The 21,706-nt window shown below is 38.4% G+C and overlaps 2 protein-coding genes across 2 annotated transcripts; both read right to left on the bottom strand.

The window, feature by feature from the left end:
• Positions 1–299: 299 nt before the first annotated feature.
• On the bottom strand, positions 300–4,773 carry barhl1a (BarH-like homeobox 1a). Its single transcript, XM_084413399.1, has 3 exons — positions 3,889–4,773; positions 2,777–2,999; positions 300–1,288 (listed from the first exon to the last, which is right to left on the bottom strand). The coding sequence occupies exons 1-3, from the start codon at positions 4,283–4,285 to the stop codon at positions 1,009–1,011; spliced, it is 900 nt and encodes a 299-aa protein (XP_084269525.1). The 5' UTR covers positions 4,286–4,773; the 3' UTR covers positions 300–1,008.
• Positions 4,774–5,300: 527 nt separating this feature from the next.
• cfap77 (cilia and flagella associated protein 77) lies at positions 5,301–20,659 on the bottom strand. The gene is made up of 7 exons (XM_084413400.1): positions 20,570–20,659; positions 20,310–20,390; positions 13,143–13,242; positions 11,418–11,646; positions 8,284–8,389; positions 8,078–8,179; positions 5,301–5,534 (listed from the first exon to the last, which is right to left on the bottom strand). The coding sequence occupies exons 2-7, from the start codon at positions 20,370–20,372 to the stop codon at positions 5,412–5,414; spliced, it is 723 nt and encodes a 240-aa protein (XP_084269526.1). The 5' UTR covers positions 20,373–20,390; positions 20,570–20,659; the 3' UTR covers positions 5,301–5,411.
• Between the last annotated feature and the right edge of the window lie 1,047 nt (positions 20,660–21,706).

Below are 21,706 nucleotides of genomic sequence, written 5' to 3'. Positions count from 1 at the left end.
TCCATTGGCAGTAGTTTGTATGGTTGTGTTAATTAAAAACGTAAATGTTGATGCAAATGCAGATTGTTGTGAGAAAGTGGTATTCGCGTTTCGCAATATGAGCCCTGGAAACATGACATTTTTATTTCGTTCACGGGCTGTCGGGTGTTCTGTTCCGTTGCAGACTTTTTTTCGTGTGTAGGCCTATACATACTTGCTCATTTCTAAAGCCCACTTTATGCATCATATATCCACAAAAAATATACAACAATTGCTTGACCAAGAGGATATCGAAGAATAAATTACTCCCGTCATATACATGTGACAAATTCTCAGTCTTTTATTTAGAAAAGTATTTTGGCGTCTGTTGAACTGGGGTTGAAAAGTACCCATAACCACAACACTATTTCCACAAAAACAGTTTAAGTGTCTAAACAGGTTGCAGAGCCATGTTTTGCGCTGATCTGTGAATTTCATTGAGGAAACTTGTTTTTTTTGTTTTGTTTTTTGTTAAACAGCCGCACAGCAATACAACCACCATCACAATAATCGGTGACAAATTACATTTCAGTTATACAACATTTGTTAATCAGTCATTTTAGTTTTATTATTTTTGTTCGTAAAATGCATTTTTAACATTAGGTAGACTAAAATAAAAAAAATCCACAGTTTTTCAGTATTGCCTATGGTTCCACTGAAGTTGACTACAATTATTTTATGATGTTTATTTTGGTTAGTTTGCGTCATAATTTTGTGCAAATAAACCACGCCATTTCTTAGGGGAAAAGCGAGTTCATATCAGAAAACAGTCACGAGGTTCATGGGGGGGATGGAACCTCAACAAATAATTTTCTGATAACTTCTTTCGCACGTTAAAGTTTAATAAATAGTTAGCATTCGCCTTTTGGTCAGAGTCATTTGGAAAGTCTATTATTGCGCGTTTCTATTTTCAGTTACACGGGTAGCTATTGTCCAAGCGCAACCCTTCTGTCGTTCCTGAGGTTGGAGCTGCTGTCAGGTTGGATCAGTTCATCGCGACGTGTGTCTCGGTATCACTCCAGAGAGAGACGCTGGATCTCCGGCGCCCTGAAGACCGTGCAGGAGGATCCTCGGGACCAGAGGCCGCTGAACGGGTGGTGGAGGCACGGACGGCCCTCTGTAGAGGTACAACCCTGGTCCCGGGTCGAGGTTAGAGACCAAACTTTGTGGGTAGAAATAGGGTGATGGGAACATTCTCTGTAGAGCTGAGTAATTCCCTGCTTCCGCGAGCAGCTCCAGCCCAACTGCTGTCTGCCGTTTCCACTTCGTTCTGTTTGAAACAAACAAACATAGGCCTCGTTGATTTACATTATTACAGTGTTCGTGTTTTCTTAAAATATTCTCACTAAATGGCTGAAATTCTTGGGGAGAAAATGAATTGTTCTCGTAGTTTAGCACAATAATAATAATAAAATATTTTGTTGGAAAAACATGTAAGCCAGATCAAAGTGTGGAGTAGCCTAACTAACATGCAGGAAGCCATTTTGTCATGTGACACTAAAACCATAAAACAAAGCCTTTAGGTGCCTGTATTTTAGGTCTTTACTTTTTTGCATTAATTGACTTTATGGAAACGAACGTTTTGTTTAGGTCATGCAAAGTAGGCTACCATAAGAAAAGTTGGTGATTTGAAAATGTTTCAAAATTAAGGTCCAGAAATATATTTAATAGGCATCTTTAGTAGCCATAAGTTGCTACTAAAGCAATAGTAGCCCAATAAAAAATGTCGGTAACAGTGTCCTTGTTACACATTACATGTAGTTAGCCTACTGTAGTAATAACTATAAATTATGTATAATTGCATGCAACTAACCCTAAATCAAACCCTAACCTTAGTAAGTAGCATGTAGCTAGTTAATTATTATTACTAAAAAATTGTTGGTTTAACTTAAAAAAGTGACCTGGTTGCTTTAAAATTTTGAGTCCATTGAAATTAAAATTTTGAGTTAATGCAACAAAGGAGATTGGTTTAATAATAAATAAAAACTCAAAATATGATGTTCGGCCTGTCTGAACCACATGAATTATATAAGGTGATTTAACAAAAGATAAAAAGTCGTGATAACAAATCTTGAAAATATTTTTTTACAGTGACGGACTCCTTAAAATAAAGTGTAGGCTAGCCTAACCAAAATGTCTTAAACCAACATTATTAAAAATATTTCAAATAGGCTATTTACTTGGCCTATTCCAAAATCGCATTAATGCAGTTAGTGTTCTGAATGTTAATTGGTAAACCGTGAACAAGTATTTGCCGATTCATGGAAAGTTTTGTTCGTCGAGGATGAATCCGTGTAATATCCTGTTGAACACTCATCCGTCAAATTGTCACTCAGCAAAGAGCCATTTCAGATAAATAATTCATAATTTTGGCAATTGTTTAATTACTACTCGGAAGTTAAATTATTGATACACGATGCAGTAATTTATTATTTATAACTAAATGTGTTGGACTCATGGTGTGCGAGGTTGTAGTTGTGCACAACTTTTTCCCCGTTGTGGTTTAATTTGACAGCATGACAGCAACCGCAACAAACAATTCTTTTACAGTATAATATTGATATAAATAATATTTCAATTTTTTTATTTATTTATTTATTTTTATATAAAACTTTTAGGCCAATATTTATAGCCTACCTTTTAAAATGTTTCAGTCCACATTATGACTCAGCTTCTTTAATAGGCTAAGATACTTCTGTATCATTGACTGTAAAAAAATAAAATAGGCTACGATGTTTCACAAGATGTTTGTATTCACCTGCGGTTCTGGTACCATGTTTTGACCTGTGTGTCAGTGAGGTTGAGAGATGCTGCCAGCTCCATCCTGTCCTGCACGCTCAGATACTTCTGACGCTCGAAGCTGCGCTCGAGCTGCGCCAGCTGGTGATCAGTGAACGCAGTGCGGGCTTTACGAGGCTTCTTCAGCCTGGAGCTGGGGCTGTCTCTACTGCTGGAGATTTCGCGATCAGCCTCGTCTTTCACTGAAAACAAATACACCATCAACATTTGCCATTTTGACAGAAACACTTTTTTTGTTTGTTTTACTGCCTTAATTTCCCTCATTTCTTCAATTCCACATGTTTAATTATTTTAAATGTCTGTGGTTTAGACAGACGTTTCAACAGCACTAAAACTTTTTTTGTTTTTGATCAAATTAGGCCTATATTGTTGTAATGTTGCATTAAAATAATTTTAAAAGCAGCTTAATCGAGCTGCAATGAGAACTTGAGACTCTCTCAAATGCGGATTGATAGCCTATCATGAGACGCTTTAGGATACACATTTTACCATCAGATGGCCAAATCCAAAATTATTTAGTGAAACACCTTTATTGCTAATCAGAGCAAACAGATCCTCTCGATTGTATCTGTATCACCAGGGACATTTAGTTTGGTTTTGAAATCATTAGAAATGTTGACTAAAGTGACCTCCAAAACAGAGATTATTTCTAATTTAAATACCTTACCTTCACAATTAATTACACTGAACTGCGTTAGAGGAACAAAGAGAAACAAAAACGAAAGTATGATCATAAAAATCTAAATTTGATATATTTTTCTTTACGGGTGTAAGCAATGCTGCCTATTTATTCGTAGCCTACTTATTTCGTGATCTCTTAGAAAAACCTCTTTCTTATTTTAGATCTTGATTTTAAACATAATTTAGCTATATATATATATATGACTTATGTTTTACCTGATTTCTTAGAAATGTAAAAGCGCACAATTAATTTGAACAGAATTAGAATATAAAATGTTAAAACAAAAATGTAATTGTTTCTATTAGAAATCTTTTGAGTATATATTTAGCTTCAATATTTCTTTGCAAGATGTGTTTATTAAAAAAAAAAACAAGCTTAGAGTGTCTCACCCCTGTATTCACTGTCCGAGGACGAATTGCTGTGAAGTTTGTCCATACAGTCTTCAGCATCTTGTGCTAACTGTCCAGTGCTGGAATAAGGAGCACAGGCTGCCAGAGGTTTGCAGTCCGCTAGTATGTCTCTGATCAAGAACGAGGACGTGACTGTTCTCGGCTGCTGGGATATTTGTAAAGGAGAGTCCAGTCCGAGAGCGCGAGCGTGTCTTTGCACTGCGTCCTCTACTGAGGTCCGTCTCGGGGAGGGAGGCGACGAGCAGCCGCTGTCCAGGTCCGACCGCGGGCTCAACTCCGCTGGAGACCCGCAGTCCCCTTTGGACATACACGGACTGCTAGGTCTGTGAGAAAGAATAGACTCGATCCCAAAGCTCGACCCGTTTGATACCTCCATTGCGAGTCTAATTAATATCAAATGTGCATTTGTCCTTTCAGACACTTGTTTTGGTGATGCAGCTGAGAAAAATTGCAGATTCAAAACGGTAAAATCAGATCATAATTCTGGAGAGAAAAAAAGACTTCCAAACTCCTTTTGATACTGTCCCAGAAAAAAAAGGTCCAATGTTAATGAGTGATTTTTTTTTTTTTACCAGATCCTTCTTCTGTCTTTGATTGCAGCTCAGTTTTGTTGAAATTGCTCTCGTACAGTCCCTCAAAAGCGAATCCGTGAAGTGCACAGGTCAGTTTCAGCACCAAGGACAGGTACAACTACTCACCCGCACATAAGAGCACGGTAAGCACTCGTTATAACTATTCATTAGCTTGAAAACTTATCTGGCTTTCTTGAGGCACAACTACAACCATAACCCCCTAATGCTCTGACCTAAACCCGATGCTGATGTGTAATGTTCTAGTCCAGGTCTGCGAGGACTAAACCTGTGTAACAGAGTATAAACACAGGCAGTGATCTCCACGACCTGAAAATGACACCCTCAAGGAAACAGCCAATACCGGAGGAGGAACACGCTTTTAAAGGTGTCCATTCCGCGTTTGTCCTGAGCGCCACGTCGTTATTGGTTAAAGGGTGTTTTTTGGGGGGGTGATGATCACGTACGTGTTGCGGGAGGGGGAGAAACATAGTCAACCCTCCCTTTTTTTTTTTTTTTTTTGTCCTAAATAAATCGCAGACACGCAATACGTGACGTGGATCCAGCACAAGATGCTGTATTTTACATTTAGCACTTTGCCACAGTTTCTTCTCCTTTTTTCTTCTTCTTCAGAACAACATCTAAACCAATTTTTTTTTTTTTTTTTTTTTTTATGTACAGACCCAGAAACCCCCATCCGAACCCTCAGATATCCCAGGTCCCAATTTAAAAAAGATCTAGATCCATTAGGTTTATTAAATATTCAAATAATGTGTGTGTGTGTGTGTGTTTGTTTTGCCAAAACTATACATACATACATACATACATACTAAACAACTGGAGAACAAATTTTGTCAATTTTATTATTTGGAGATTATTACTTCAAGAAGAATCCTTATAAACAGAGGCTGAGATGTAATAATCTTAGCTCTATTAATCCACTGTGTAAGTGCCTTGACCCAGAATCCCTCTCCTGCTTACAGACTCTGAGTAGTGGGCATTCATGGCTTTCTTCCGGGCTTCAGGATCTCGAAAGGTGTCCAGAGCTGGTCCCACCTACAGAATACAAAACAGAATTTCACACTGATATTCAGTGGACTGCTGTCTGGGTAAAAACACATGTGTGTGTTCTATATATCATAAATGTTATGCTATATATATATATATATATATACACATTTATTTAATTTATTGCAAAAGATAATGCAATATCATCTGATCTGATAAATTGTCCTAGAGATTTAGATTGATAGATCCTAGATTGAGGCCTATCGAAGTTCAACATTGAAAACAAAACAAATATGAATGACAGAGGAAAGTAACACGGATGGCACTACTGGAACATGGAAGACATTCTGTTTTGATACACAAAAGTGTAGTCAGAATAGTTGAACATTAAAAAACATAGCCCTGTAAAAAGCAGCAGAGACGCTTTGCCCACGTTTTACTTCTGTAGCATCTAAGCTGGTACGTAAAAATGTATACTGACAGCTATTAAATAATAGAACTTGTTGGCACAGCACATTTATGATTTGAACAATGGCTCAAAACTGCAGATATGTAAGCCAGGGGGTTTCAAATATGTATTTCATACGTTTAAAATCTTCCAAACGCTAGTTCATGTTTATGGCATGATTCACAACAGCAAAAACGCACTGAAACTTTACCGGTGTGTCACATCATGTTTTAAATATATTTACTTTCCCTTTTTCTACCCTAAAAAATCAGTTGCCTCCCACAAACACTTCTGACACCTCCAAACCTTTTTGAATTAAATAGGAGGAACACACGTCTCCGGAAAGGTGGAATGAAAGAGATGTAAGAGAAGGTGACAATACAAACAAACAAACAACAGGAATGAAGAAAATGAGTGTAGAATGAAGAAGAGAGTCAAGGATGCAAATGTCGAACCTGGCGCTATCAGGACAGCTACTTGACAGGCTGTAATGAGCAGAGGTAAATCTTTTATAAGGTTAACGCTCCTCTCTCTCTCCATCAGCTGTCATACAAGAGAGAATTTAGCGCAGGCGTGCAACCAAAATAACACTCTCCCTCCCTCATTAGAGCCGACTGAGGGTGGACGACAGGACAGGCAGCCACGGGAAGTGTGTGTGTGTGTGTGGTTGGGGAGGGGGTTGTAATTTGCAGAGGATATATTCAGACAGAGAGGAGAAACAGGATGGACGAGCAGTGCATGAAAAGAGTTAAAAAGGAAAACTAGCAGTATGAGATACCAATGTACAGTACAAGCATAATATGCATGTTTAGCCAAAAATGACATGGATCCATTGGATCCTAAAATGAAATATTTAGGAGCCAAACATTTTTTATTTTTTTTTGCTAAAATTGCTTTCAACTTCTCAAAGCTTTTAAATTTAGCTTTTAACAACAGTTACTTCTCTGTGCTATGATGAAAGAACATTTTAGTGGTTTTAAATTTGTTTTTATTCTCAACCAATAATATTTGTTATAAAATATTTTACGTTTTTTAGAATAACATTATTCATTTATCCAATCATCCAAACCTATTTCCACGCATTAACGTGGCAAACGTCAATAACAAGTCTCACAAACGTAAAGAAAATTACTTCACCGGTTTCCAGTTCATTTCAAATCAGAACTAAATGACTTGCATGAATTGCATATGAAGGCCCTGCGCTGTGTTCGTTGTTTTGTGCGAGAAACACCAGCACACACTCTAACAAGATGAAATTCATATAGACAAAACACAAAGCTTTATCGGCTGGGTTTAAAATTATTTTACAAAAATACTAAATTATGATTTTTGTTGTATTTATTGCAACTATTTTAATCGAGGTCTAGAGCCCTGTGTAAATTAATACTGTGGCTAGTGCATTATATGTACTGTGGTGTTCTGTCAGTGCTTGTAAAGGTGTGTTAGGATGTGTGTAAGGGCCATCATTAGCTCAGCGGGAGTCTGATTTCTTCATAATTGGAAGCATTGGGGATTGTCAATGGAGAATTTTTATGCACCGCTGACAGGTAGAGCTGTCAGGTTGGTGGTGTGCTTGTCAACGCAAAAGACCAATAAAACAAAGCACTTTTGATTTACTGGGTGCTTTTGCGTTAAGGCTAGCAGAGGGACCAAAACTGAAGGGGTTAGTGTACATGTGAACATTTGTAAGGGCTTGAGGCAGATATTGTTACTTTTAGCATGGGTTTTTCTGAATTTTTCTTATACGACACACTGTCACAACAAACACACACACACTCACGCATGTTGGGTCTTCATGATTTATGGGGACTTTCCACAGACATAATGATTCTTATACTGTACAAAATGTATATTCTTTACCCTACTCCTACCCCTCACAGAAAACTTTCTGCATTTTTACATTTTCAAAAAACATCACTTAGTATGATTAATAAGCTGTTTTCCTCATGGGGACCAAAACATTTCCCAACATGGATTTTGGATATTGCCATCTGTGTGGGGACATTTTGTCCCCATAAGGTAGGGTTTACCAGGACCACACACACACACACAGTACACTTATCCTGGTTATCCTTTCAGTGTGAGTCAACTAAACCACTGAAAGTTGCCACAGATATGATTTTACAGAGTGTTAAGTTTTCACCTGCTGGAAACGAGGTAGTTTCCACGTGGATGGGGCCTCAGGCAAGGGCCGACTCTTGCGGAGCAGGCTGGTTCGTGTGTCCTGTATACGTCCAAGGTGAGCCTGTGAAGAAAAGGGGCAGCTTCTATGGATGCTTACAGCTTAATCACTTTTCTCTTTGCAGCAAAAGTTAATATTAAAGTGATTTTGTGAGATCCTCCACAGACCTTCTTATGCTGATGGGCCTGTAGGGCTCTGTCCTTGGCCTGCTGCTCTTCCAGCCATCTCTGAGCGTACTTATTCTCCATGAGCTCGGAGATTGGGGTAGATGGTCTGAAATAGAACAAAACAGTTTTCTCAGGTTGCCCATATCTGAGTTCTGTGGAACTGATTTATACTCGTTTTTGTACTTAAAAGCATAATCAAATTATTAGACAATATATTTAAAAGGATAGTTCACATAAAAATGAAAATTCTGTCATCATTTACTCAACCTCATGTTGTTCTAGGTCTGTATGACTTTTCTTTTTCTGTAGAACATAAACATATTTTTTCTTCTTGTCCATACAGTGAAAGTAAATGGTAACCAAAACTGTTTGGCTACTAACATTCTTTAAATATCCTTTGTGCTCTGCAGAAAAAAAGAAAGTCATACAGATTTGGAAGGAAATGATGACAGAAATTTTCATTTTTTAGATAACAATCCCTTTAATATATAAAGGCAAGGGGGGGAAAGGCATTTACTTAAGATAATTTAAAATTCAAGATCACTCAAATTTAGACGCAGATGTTACATATGGCAGATGCAGACGTCATATTTAGTGAGACAAGTGCTTAAAGCGAAGTCTTATTTCTGGGTCCTTTTTGAACGCCATAACAGACAACTCCAGTACTGCAGTACAGTTCCATTCACACAGAATGAGCCCACCGAAAAGGTGTTTGTGAGCCCTAAAAATGTATGTGTGAGAGTTCAGTTGTAGAATGCGGTTGTCAAAAATAGGACTTAAAACTATACATGCTGTGAACATGGCCTCTATATAATAATAATGTGCACTATGTTAGTAAGCCTGTGATTTACAAGACTCATAATCTCCAGTAATATGTATATCATGCTGTTAGTGTTAATTCTTAATAAAAAAAAAAATTAAAAAATTGATGTATATTCTATCTGAGCCTTGTGATCATTGGCTCAACATCCTAATGATTTTAAATAGACTGCTACGAGAGCTTCCCGATCCAATTATCCTAACGCTAGGTGGAGTTCCGGACACTTTCACTGGCATTTGATACTGGATTGCCAGGTGTAAAGTTGAGAAAAAAGCAACATTCTTATTTCTCGAGGAGACATCTCTAGATGTAGTAGTGTTGCTCTGATATGTAAGTGTGTGCTGTATTTCATGTGTGTGTGTGTGTATTGGGATGGTGACATTTTGTGCAAGGATCCTAGCACACCCTCATTAGGGCTGACCGTGGCATTGGCAAACAGCATTTGATGGATATAGTGCAGGGCCAAACAAGTCCCTGTGGACCCCTGATCTTACCTCTCATTGCTCCAGACATCCTTCCCCCTGACTGGCTCTTGAAACACACTCTCACCCAACACTTCTCACACTGGATGTATCAACATCAAGTGTGTGTGTGTGCGCGAGTGTGAGTGAAAAAGAGAGTCTGGACACAAAGCTGTGTTTTCAGTTAAATAATTCAGCTCCATTTCAACAGTATCAAGGCCCAAGAGAAGGAGAACAAAAAAGAAAGCAGGTGGAAGGCAGAAGGAAGGAGTGAAGGGAGCTTGTGGTGCTGCGGACCAATGTAATAATCATACCTCTGCTCTCAGCAGAGTGCTTGTGTCATACCTCAGTGGGCACAGAGCTCAAAGATGAGTACTCTCTTCTTTCCTTCTCCCTCTTTCTCTGTTTCTTACAGATATAGACATTTCTATACCTCTTTTACTTTCCTGCTCTTTCCTTTTTGCCTCATCCAGTAAAACAAGACAGCCCAAATCACTTTCTAAACTGATCAACACTCACCCACGTCTTATTCACACACAAAAATGATGTAAGAGAGGGTCCTGTTCTTACTCCTATTTTACAGATTTGCTCCCTCAGGAAAGTAAGAACGATATGAGAAGTGAGGGGGACACATTATAAGCCTTATCAGACTGGCTCATGAATATTAATTAAGAGACATAATATTCACCCAAGAGTCCTAAATGACTTGCTGGGTGATGGCCATATTAGGATTTATTTAGTTTAATAACGCTAAGAAAAAAATATTGGTGTACGATTTACTTACAAACTTAATTACAAAGATATGCCAAAAGTAACACTTTGAATTGAAGTCAACATGAAACTAAAGTTGTGATAGTCTTTACTTCCCTATTCTTATGTATATCTGAGTGAGATGGCCTCTCAAACAAGAAAAAATGTAGTACGAGACTTGATTGGTTGGTTGTGATTTGCTATTGCTGTGATCTCATGTGAGTGACAGGTTTTAAACACGTCATCAGAAGAGAAGAGATGTCGCTGCAAGAGGGAAGGGAAGTTATTTTGATTTAAGATTATGAGGGCACATGAATTAATGGTGAAAATAATAATAACGATGTGCACGGATACATTATAATAAATACTGCAATATTAATTTTTTTTTTTTTTTGTGTCAATAAGTGTCAATTTTGATTTCATGTTTGATATTCTGACATCTTTAAAGACTGAAATAGTATTTTCTAGTAAAACATACGCCAATAATCTTGCTTCTTCAGACATTTATTAACATGGCTGGGCTACAATTTGCAGCTAAGCAAAACAACATTCTTAAAATATAATGATTATTTTCCAAATAATCTTCCACAAATTACTATAATTGTTAATGTAAGAAAAGGTATTAATTATTAATAATAGACCATTCAAATATAATGGTTTATAATGCCTGCTATGCTCCTGAATGTATCCCAACTTGTATTGAAATTTTATAGACAAGGCTTTGTGGCTGACAATAAATTCTTACTGTTCGGAGCCAGTGTTTTTGAATGTTCTGATTCACTGCCTATTTCTGACGCGAGGGTGTGTATATGTGGGTGGCAGATCGTGAACAGACAGTGGGAAAGAGACAAAGACAGAAGACAGATGGAGGTGTCATTAAGATGTATATCAATAAATAGAGATGCTGTTAATGCGCTCTATTCATCTTTATAAAAAATGATTATTGAGATTTCAAATTACATACTAACTAATAGGAATATTAGTATTAATATTTTCCTTTAAAATTGTTAAGGATTGTCTCTCCGATTCTTCCAAGCACAGCTTTGGATTGATTAAGACTAGCTAAGACTAGTGAATGAGGCTGAGACCATTATTACACTCACCTATTAGAAATACCAAATGAAGCATCTTGTGGTATGCGAGGTGGGGCAGACCTGCGAAACCCTTCTCTGGTCAATGGCTGGCGCCGAATGTCATGGGTGGCACGGTACTGCTGCAGCTCTTTAGCAGTAACCAATCCTGACTTGACCCCTTCTCGATTAAGGCCAATAAAATCCCTCTCAGCCACCCTGTTTCTGGTAGACATAGTGTGAGTGTGCCAGTTGGAGATAGCTAAAAGAGAGAGAAATCACAGTAGGAAAATACTATGAAATCAGGTAAGACTCCAATGATACATACAGTTTAGCACGCGCAATTCCTTTGAGGAGGATTGCACTACCAATTTTTATAATTAGTATTTTTGTCTTGGTTTTCCTTAAATTTACATGAGGAGCGAAAATGCAGAAGATGCAAAGACTTGTTTTCAAAGGATATATCTTGAATATTAAGCATAAATCAAATAATATTGTTAGATTTATGTGCAAAACAAGAACAACTATTTTCCAACAGGGTTAGAAAAACGGAATTCAAGACATATTCTCTGAAAACAAGTATTTTATCTTTAACAAATACATTTATCTTGTTTTAACCTGTAATTGTCTAACCTGTTAACTGTCACCCCCTTTTTGAGCATTTAGATCTGAACTTAAATGGTTGCAATTCATGAACTTTTTAAAGAATACTCAGCAGATTATTGCAGATGTGAAACTTCACAGATGAAAGTGTAAAAAAGTTATATAAGTTTAAATTCACTATAAAGCAAATGTACTAAACTAAACATTTTTTATTTTTTACAGAATATATATTTTACAAAAAAAATTGAACTTCGAGAAAATCAAAACCATATGTCTAACCAAGTTGTGTTCCAAATTTGAAGTTGATAACACAAAAATGTCTCTCTATGTTATGGTTCTCTCTCTGTTTTCATGTGCATTTTTAGATGTATCCTCACTTATCCAGCAGCAGACGTAGCAGATCTAGTCCGCAAGACCCATAGGCTTGCTATGTAGGCTACATTCCATGTTTATTAAGAAATGCTGGTTAAATTCATTCAGAAAGTTGTCATGATTGAAATATACTTCTACCTTCTTCGGAACACTTCAGTTAGAAATATTAGCATTAATCAAACTATTAGACACAGTCATAGATAGATCAGCAAGAGAAAACACAAAACTGTTCAATGGCTTTGGTGACTTGGCAGCGCCTTCCTTTGGCATCAGGTAAATAACAGTAGGCATAGGCTCCAGCAGGGCTCTGATTGACATGTTCAAAACCAAGCAGAGATCAGTTTTGGGTGTTTTCTGAAATAATAGTTACATTAGGATTTGTGATGAGTAAGCTTAGATAAGCATGACAGGGTAACTTCATCATAGTTCATGGGACTGTATAAGGGCTTGACACTTGCAGTCACTGCCTGTCGTCCGTTGGAAGTGCATAATTAAAGTGTGAGACAGGGGAGCCAGTGCAGAAGCCAGCCACAGTTTAGTATGCTAACAGGAGCGCACTGACAGCACAGGCTAAGTGCCTGAGGGGACACTTACTCAAGAAAACGCACTGTGACATCATCCTGTGACAAGAGTTGATGGGGAACGGGTGTGGTGTCTCATAAACAAAGGGTTTTGAGTTAGTGTATATGTAGCTTCATAGTGATTGTATCATAATGATGTTTTCAATATACAGTGTTAAAGTTTTAAAGGCAAATATAGAACTACCCCTGTTTTGCCACTTACCCTCTGGCACTCCTCCATCCTGAACTGTGGTCACCGTCCCAAAAACAAAGTCAGGTCCTGGACAGGACAAACCTCTCAACTTGGCCTTTCCAAGAGCTGGCTATAGAGAACAAACAGGACTGAGATAAATACAACTATTTCATGAATAGTGTCCTTATGTCCTTTTTTTTTTTTTTATGTTATGTATTAAAGGCACATATTTTAAAGGCATGTATTTTAATACACAAAATGTATTAAAGGCATCAGGAAAAGTTTCTTCCCCCAGGCCATCTACCTCATGAACAGTTAAAATGCCCCCAAGTTCTCCCCACTGTGCAATAATGATTAAAAAAACATGCATTACCCAACACACTATTTATTTGACATCCAACCACTTTCCTTATTCACATTCCCTCGCATAACTGTATCTATAGATATTTGTGTACTTGTGTTATAGTTTGTATTTTCACCTATTTTGTTTTTTAATCTGTCTTGATATATAGGCTATTACATTTTTTCCACTGTGCTTGAAGCTTCATCATGGCTAATTCCTTTTGTGTGTAAGCATGCTAAAATAAATAGGCAATGAATTCTCTGATTCTGATTCTAAATGTAAATTAAAATTAAAATTTAATTACATCTATTTTTGTCTCCAAACTTATGCGTATATTTTCTGACAGAGAACAGTAGCTGTTTTTGGTTTTCAGAACAATGTTTTTCTGAACCTATAAACTGTCAATCAAACTGTCAATCAGCATCAATTACATCACCACAGTAAAAGTGCTGTTAAACTGAAGCATTTAACGGCACAAGACAATGCATGCATCACGATGTCAAGGTTTTATGGACCTCTAGAGTGGCAGCTGATTTTGTGATTGACAGGCAGTTTTTCGACCCATACCTTCAAATTCTAGCACACCAAAAGCATCTGATTGTGTCTATTAATAAAATCATAATTATGCACAAACTTATTACCATAAAACATGCCGCAAAAGAAGCCCAAATGACTGCGGTGTCTGGCAGCTCAGTAAAAACAAATTCCCATTGAACGTTGATGCGAGTGATCTTGATGGTTGATTTCTTCAGTCAGGTCTCAGTCTGAATCACTAGCACAATGTAGTCCAGTCGGTTCATGTAAAGTATGATTTATGTCTCCAGAGTCATAACTGTAAGATGATTGACAGCTAAAGAGTTGAAAAAGGCAACACTTATCCTGCCATGTGTGTGTTGGGGGGGTTGGGTAGGGGGATTTACCCCCTATCATCATCTACTCAAAAAGATTCTCTCGTGGGGCAAAAGAAAAGCCCAGTATTTTTCTCTGAGCTCTGTTAAACAGCTCAAAGCCTAGTTTTAAGAGCAGCTTAGCTTCGAAAAGGTGGAAAATTGAGAATCAAACCACGGCAAAGGTGACAACCGGATGTATCAAAAGTGATCTGTGGAATATGGTGCCTGAGCTTTCCAGAAGCACGTATCTTTGATCTTTGATGGAACATGAGGGAGGTGTGCTCATGTGTCAGTCACAGAGTTACATTAATGTCGGCGGTTCTCCTCATGCTGCCGTATGCGATTTTTGGAAGGAGAAACGAATTAGCATGGTGAGTCTGTCATCATCTCTGGAGATCTCTGTGTGTTTGCTGTGTTCTAAAGACTTAATTCTTGTTTAAAAACCCCAATCCTTCATTCTGAGCTTTGAATAGTCTACATTGAAAAATGGATTTAAAAGATATTTGTCACTGGACCCCCACCAACCATGCTGGGCAAGTAAAGCCCCCCAGAAAGCGAATACAACTGCCAAACTCGGCTCTCTTTTTTTATGCCGAATCCCTAAGTATGACCAAATTGAGAGATCCTAAATCTTTTTGGGCCTTTTTAACTCGCAGACACCCAACCTCTAGTTAACATATCAGCTGAAACGTATCAAACGTTTCTTAAAAGCGCCAATCTTTTGAGTAAGTGCCACCAAGCTTCTCGGCCAGCCCTTTAATCCCCTTCGCAATTTTAATCTGCAGATTGTTTTGAGGAGATCACTTAGAGATGCCTGAAGGAACGTGTTGACCGCTGGCGTAAAACGGCTAATCAGACCCCTCAAAACATTATTGGGCCTTTCATTCACAATAAAAGGGCTGAAAGAGAAGGGGACAACAGAAAAGGCAAGTCGGGCGAAGGATTATGTTAAGCAAAAGCTCCTTTTATATTGTCATTTACTGGTGATCTGTCTCTATATTGTGTTTTCATTAACCAGGCATGGACCTGCTGAATGAACCAGAGGCCGGCATGAGAATAGGGCGGCTTCAGGAGAGGCTACACGAGGGTCAGCGGGAGCAGATTATTCGCACAGGCTAAAAGAGACAGAGAACAGGGGGACATAATCATCTCTTACTAAGGAGACCCCTTCAGTCCATTCAGGCACCCGTGCTTTAATTTCACCGTCCTTTTGTGTCTCTCTTGCTCATGTGTGCTTTTAGGATTTCGCTTGAGCTGCTGAGATTAGCTTAGCGCTGACCCTGAGAGTCTATCACAGCACTGAACACTTGCACAAGTTGCTTTTTCTCAGATGTTGTCTCTCTAAGCGAATACCATGTGGTATTTGTGTGTTTTTTTCTCCTGAATCTCACCCAGACATCATTCCTGACAGCCTCGCTACTAGATTTACACACATTTCAGAGAGGAAGCTTCTGGATAAAACTGGTCTGCACCTCCTGTCCAAGACCTACTAGGTTTGCGCTGTCCCAGTGAAACCAGTTTAATCTTCTCAGGCAGCGGCATGGAGAATTGTGAGCCAGGCCTGATCATCTCATCTCATCGGCGCTGACAGACAGCTTTGCCATGAGTTCCTCTGTCAGACTTACAAATAAATGTGCCCACGATGATGATTAGAGGATAACGGCACTAATGCTCCCCAAACTATCTCCCGCTCTTCCAGCTCGGTTCAGCGCCATCTGGTGCCTGATTACGGGACAGCGGGCACATTGGCTTAAAATTAATCTCTTCATCTCAACTAAGCTAAATTGAGGAAATGAATGGCAGAGAGAAAGTGAAAGTGGGAAAGCGCTAGAAAGAATTTGTATCTTTGTTGCTGTGTGATCTGATACAATTCATGGGGAGAGAATTCAAATATAGCTGCTGTCATCAAGAAGGAAACATGGTCAAAATATACTAGAAGGGAATCTGGGAAATGTCAAGATGTTTAAGTCAGCTAATTTATAAGGATTAGGTCAAAAATGCTGAGAGGAGAGGAAGTGGAATCATAACCCTAACTTTCTCATCAGATCACAGCTTTTCTCTTCTCTAGCTAAATCCGTCAACTCTAAATTAATATCAGCCCACTTCTAAAATCCCCAGAATGTCAATGTGCGCATATGTGCAACGCAAACATACACACACATTCATCTCCTCTATAGTCTGGCTGGTTATTAAGATGCTAACTCTCTTTATGTGTGGCAAATCCTGAAGCTTTGGGTATAATTGATGAGGCATTTCCATAAAGAGGCCCAGCTAATTGGGAGCATGTGTCTGGGCAAGCTTGTGCTACCCTTTTCCAATACAGATGAGTGTTATCCTACCTCTTTAGATGTATGTATGCTTAAGTATGGACGTGTGGGTGTGTTTAATGAAAAATGGATCACAAACTGTGTTTAAACCATGTGAATAAGCAATACAGTAATTAGACATGTCCAAGAATTCAAGCTGTCCTCAACCTGGACTAAAATTGTACATAGACAATTAAACATATGCAACTGGGTCAGTAACGTAATTTCTTTTAAGTATAAAGTCAGTAACATTTTGTTTTGAAGAAATGAATATTCAAAAAAGCAGTAAAGACATTTACAATTTTACAAAATATGTCTATTTCAAACAAATGCTGTTCTTTAGAAGCACCACAACTGTTTTCAACATTGAAAATAATAATAATAATAAATGTTTCCTGAGCAGCAGATCAGCATATGATTTCGGATGATTTTGATGGATCATGTGACACCGAAGATTGGAGTAATGACTGCTGACAATTCATTTATTAAATTTAATCTCTTTTAAAAATGGCATGAAAGTTTTTTAAACCCATTTGAAACCAACATAATGACATTACTAAAGACCCTTTCACACCAAGAACAAAAAAGATAACTATATCAATAACTATATAAGCTATATATTGGTTCTGTTTATTCTAAGCGCGCACTGCAGTTATGTTGTCTGCTGCTTTAAATGCTCAAGCTCTTAAAGCAGGATGGATTCTGATTGGCTGTCAATGCTTTTATCGTTCAACAGAGGAAGAATCGTTCTGAAACTGATTCCAAGGATATCGTTTCTCTGCTATTATCGTTATAGTTGTGGTGTGGGCTGCTATTCTTTATATTTAGAACGATTTTTAATCGTTATCGTTCATCGTTATAGACATCATCCTTGTAAATTGGCCTTAAGAACTTGGATTTTTTCCTGTTAGTACATATAGATAACATAAACACTACAACATGGACAAGAATGATATATGCATTTTCATTCTCTTAATCCATAAATGAATGTATACAGCCCCTGTTTTGACAGACTGCATATGCCAAAGGTCTCTTTACATATCTCATTTACATTTATCTAATATGCGAGCACTTTACAGTTATGTATTGGGTTCATGGTTATGTATCTGTCTCTCTGTGCTTGTGTCTACAGTGGTCCCAGCTGGATCACATTAATAATAAGGGCCTGTGTTGCAACCGTGAGGGCTTATGAGGCACTGTATTCGTAGGCCTAACTGTAGATGCCTATGAACAGCTGAGGTGGGTGAAGGTCAAGGTCCGGGCCAGTTCCTTTGCAATTCAAATAAATTCCAGAGGCCAATTAAAGTCAGTAGGCAACTGTATACAATTTTTAGCTTCTTTTGCCAAATCTCACACTCTGATCATGCTTTTTAAAGCACCCTGAGCCTTCAAAAGATATATATTTTTTAATTTTATATGTCAAAGTTTAATTCAGGCAAAAACAGCTTTAGACCAGACCACATATACATAATATATTTGCGCTGCAGGCAAATATCAGATACAGTACAGAATTGCTTAAGAATGAACCGCAGATTGCCGTGTCTAACATTAGCTACATAGGCTGAATGAAGTGAATGGTAATGAGTGGGAAGAGGGGACTGTGAATAGGGCCCAGCCAGCCTGCTGCACAGCAGGTCTCTCTCAGACACCAGAGAACAACAAAAGCCCCAAATCTGCTCCCCTGATCTCTAATTTACTGGTCATCAGGGAATACAGGCATGAAAACAGGATTTATTGGCCATGCCTCATCAAAAAGGAATTAACAAGAGGAGAGGAGAGGAGAGGCCTTTTTTGTACTTTTCTCACCATCAACTTTTTGGTCACAAACACGGTTCTACACTCTCGAAAATAAAAGTTCCAAAAGGTTTTAGCAGCGATGCCATAAGAATGATTCTGGGTTACCCAAAGAACCTTTAAGTGAATAGGTCTTAAACAAACCTTTTTGTGTGTGTGTGTGTGTGTGTGTGTGTGTGTGTGTGTGTGTGTGTGTGTGTGTGTGTGTGTGTGTGTGTGTGTGTGTGTGTGTGTGTGTGTGTGTGTGTGAAGAACATTTTAATAATCTGAATAACCTTTTTCCACTTTTCCAAGGTTTCTATGGATGTTAAAAGTTTCATGGAACCATCGATGCCAATACAGAACCTTTATTTTTAAGAGTGTAGATGCAGACTAATTCATCTCCTTTTCACTTTGAGGCCCATTAGCACATTACTACGATATATGTCCCTTTTCCCCACGGGACAACCATACATCAGCCCTGCATAAGCAGAGAAAACTCCAGCGATGATGAACTGCTGTGCAGGCCGACAAGAGATGCTCTCAGCACAAGGGACTTGCTGCAGTTGGCCTATTTCTTAATGAATATGAGCCTTTCACGGGTCTCCCGTTACATAGCAAGCAAGCAAAGACAGCCTCCGCTGATTGAAGGAGGATGAGGGTGAACGTTCCAACCTACAGCTCTCAAAACTAGATGCACGAGAGGGAAGAAATAGAGCAACATCAGGCAACGCCACAAGAACAAAAGCTTAAATCCTCACAGATGACTCTGTCATTGTTCCAGCACATTGCCAAAACCTGTAGCTATGACTGCTCACAATGAAAAAGAATGAGAAATCCTTGATCTCGTGGGACTATGGGAACATGCACGCAGTTCATTATCATAGTCATTTAAATACAGTAATCCTATTTTCTGCATCAGTCAAAAGGGGCATATCAAATAACCCTAGAGAACATTAGAAAGAAAGGAGGGGTGAGAGCAAGCAAAGGTCTAACGGAGGCCTCTTATCCCAGCAGGGATGGACAGGATGATTGGATGAGTGTGAAAAGAGAGAAAGGCCATGGGAGCGAGGGGAAAGGAGAAACATTGAGGATTGTGCAGGTTCATTTCATTCTCTCTTCTGCTTCAGTGGAAGACTTGATGAAGTTGAAATGAAGCAGAATTAGATGAAAGATACGCTGGAAGTACTTAGTTAAAGATTCGAGACTTGCGCTGAGGCTAACAAAGAGGGTTAACTAGAGGAGAAAGCAGAGAAAAGCACTATCTTGCATATTAACACCATTCCTCAAATCTCAGTACAGCACACTCTTAAAAATAAAGGTTCTGTGTTGGCATCTATGGTTCTTGGAAGAACCTTTAACATCCATGGAACATTTCCCTTGCACTAAGGGTTATTTGCAGTGGAAAAAAGGTTCAATGAAATTAATTCATTGAAAGTTCTTCTATGGCATCACTGAGAAACCCCTTTTATGGAACTGTCATGGTTTATTTTTAGCTTATTAGTATTAGTGCAAAGTGACCTGAAATAAAGCAGACGCCCGAAATGTGCAGTCCTGCTGGAGTTTTCCAGGAACATTGCGTTGAAACGCTGAACTAAATCACACAAGCATGACTGTCATGGTTAGATTTATTCTGAGACTAACTCTGCCACCTAGTGGTCATTTTAGTTATGGCGTTGTTGTTTTCTTGTGGTTGCAAACAATAAATGATGCCCCCCATTCATTTGTGGAACACATAAAGACTAATTATTTGTTTGGGAGACTATTAATTATTTATTTATTAAATATATATGTTAGAAAAAATAATTAATATATGGTGCTATGCAGAGAAATAAGTTTACAGAGTTAGTTCACTGTAGTCAAATCCATCAACATCAGTCCTGACCTTAATTAATAGAGGACGATGCAGCATAGACTCTCTCACCACACCAATACGAGGACTTTCCATCTCTGATTCGTTGAATCCCTGGTAAAATAGAAATATTATAGACAATTTCACTAAATGATGATTTGTCGGAAAATAATAATAAATGAAAATTACTACAGTACAAATTGATTATATTATCGCAAACAACGTCGCAAAGTTATCAGCTATGACATATGTTGGCAAGCGTTAGGGTTATTGTTTGAAAGAAGATCTCCAACCTGTTGGGCAAGATGACACCTTGAGAAACACGGTTCCCAGATGGTTTTGTGGATAAACAAACCTTGCTGAACCTTTTGGTCGTAATTGCAGTTCAAAAGCACTAAAATACATCAGTATGTATACAGTTTCAGCGATTTCATAGGCCGTGAGAGAAACCTTCCTTTTAGTTGTCTTGCGTTGTCATGGAGATGTGACGCTTCTGGCAAGCACGAGTATGGCAGTGTTGTCATTGACGATAGTTGTTTATTTTAAAAAAAATATATATATCACAAATTATTTGTTTTTATAGTGATATATACTTGTTTTGAAAGTCAAAAACTCCATATAACCAAACATTCCAAGCTCATACTTAGCTATCGTACTTAGCTATCGCCTCCAGTACGATAGAGGGCAGCATGCAAAGACTGAGACCACTCCAACATGTTAGAATAACCTGGGCTCTATCCGAAATCGCACTACTTGAGGGGACAGTCGTTTGTAGTGGTTTCCGAAACCATGGTGGGCGTAATCGAGTGCACTCATTCAATCCTACAATGCACAATATAACGAGTGTACAACCGATGTACACCTCAACAATAGATATGTATAAGTAGATGCCACTGCCACTCCAAACACGTCGGCGCGCCCGCCATCTTGGAACAGTCAGTATGTCGTCACCCACAGTAAGAATCAATGATGCTACAATATTGCGCAGCTTCTGGTTGTGAATTCTGGTTAAATTCCCGAAGGAAGACGTGTGATAAACTTTAACAGTTGAGAAAGTGTCGGTTTGTGTTTTATATGTATTAACGCAATATTACAGGTTTTATACTATGGTAACTTTTACTGTGTCAGCTGACGCCGACGATTAGCAAAATCATCTGCTGAGGTCTATTGCAGATATAGATATGCATGCATGCCTCTTAACTACGGCTGCAGATGCACAGTCAACTTGCACTCCAATGTTCTGTTCAAGGACCGATCTTTGACCCTTCCAATATGGCGGACGGCTTAGACTGCCACTAATGAGGAATCTATGTAAATATACTGAATATATCTATGTCGCACGCCGAATGAATTAGGCCTACCGTGTTTGACCAGAAGATGGCGCACGCAGCTGAATCATATCCATCCATTTTCCAACAGCATACAGGTAT

Source organism: Rutilus rutilus (assembly GCF_951802725.1).
Source record: "Rutilus rutilus genome assembly, chromosome: 7".
NCBI lineage: Eukaryota > Metazoa > Chordata > Actinopteri > Cypriniformes > Leuciscidae > Rutilus > Rutilus rutilus.
Note: the sequence above shows the minus strand (reverse complement) of the source record. Positions and strands in the feature narration are given on the sequence as shown.

Coding starts and splice junctions, on each gene's coding strand:
- cfap77 (XM_084413400.1), bottom strand. CDS start 20,372: ATGGAAAGTCCTCGTATTGGTGTGGTGAGAGAGTCTATGCTGCATCGT. Junction 8,180..8,283: donor AGGCCCATCAGCATAAGAAG/GTCTGTGGAGGA, acceptor TTTTCTTCACAG/GCTCACCTTGGACGTATACA. Junction 5,535..8,077: donor AACTACCTCGTTTCCAGCAG/GTGAAAACTTAA, acceptor TGTATTCTGTAG/GTGGGACCAGCTCTGGACAC.
- barhl1a (XM_084413399.1), bottom strand. CDS start 4,285: ATGGAGGTATCAAACGGGTCGAGCTTTGGGATCGAGTCTATTCTTTCT. Junction 3,000..3,888: donor CTCGGACAGTGAATACAGGG/GTGAGACACTCT, acceptor ATTTGTTTTCAG/TGAAAGACGAGGCTGATCGC. Junction 1,289..2,776: donor ACATGGTACCAGAACCGCAG/GTGAATACAAAC, acceptor TGTTTCAAACAG/AACGAAGTGGAAACGGCAGA.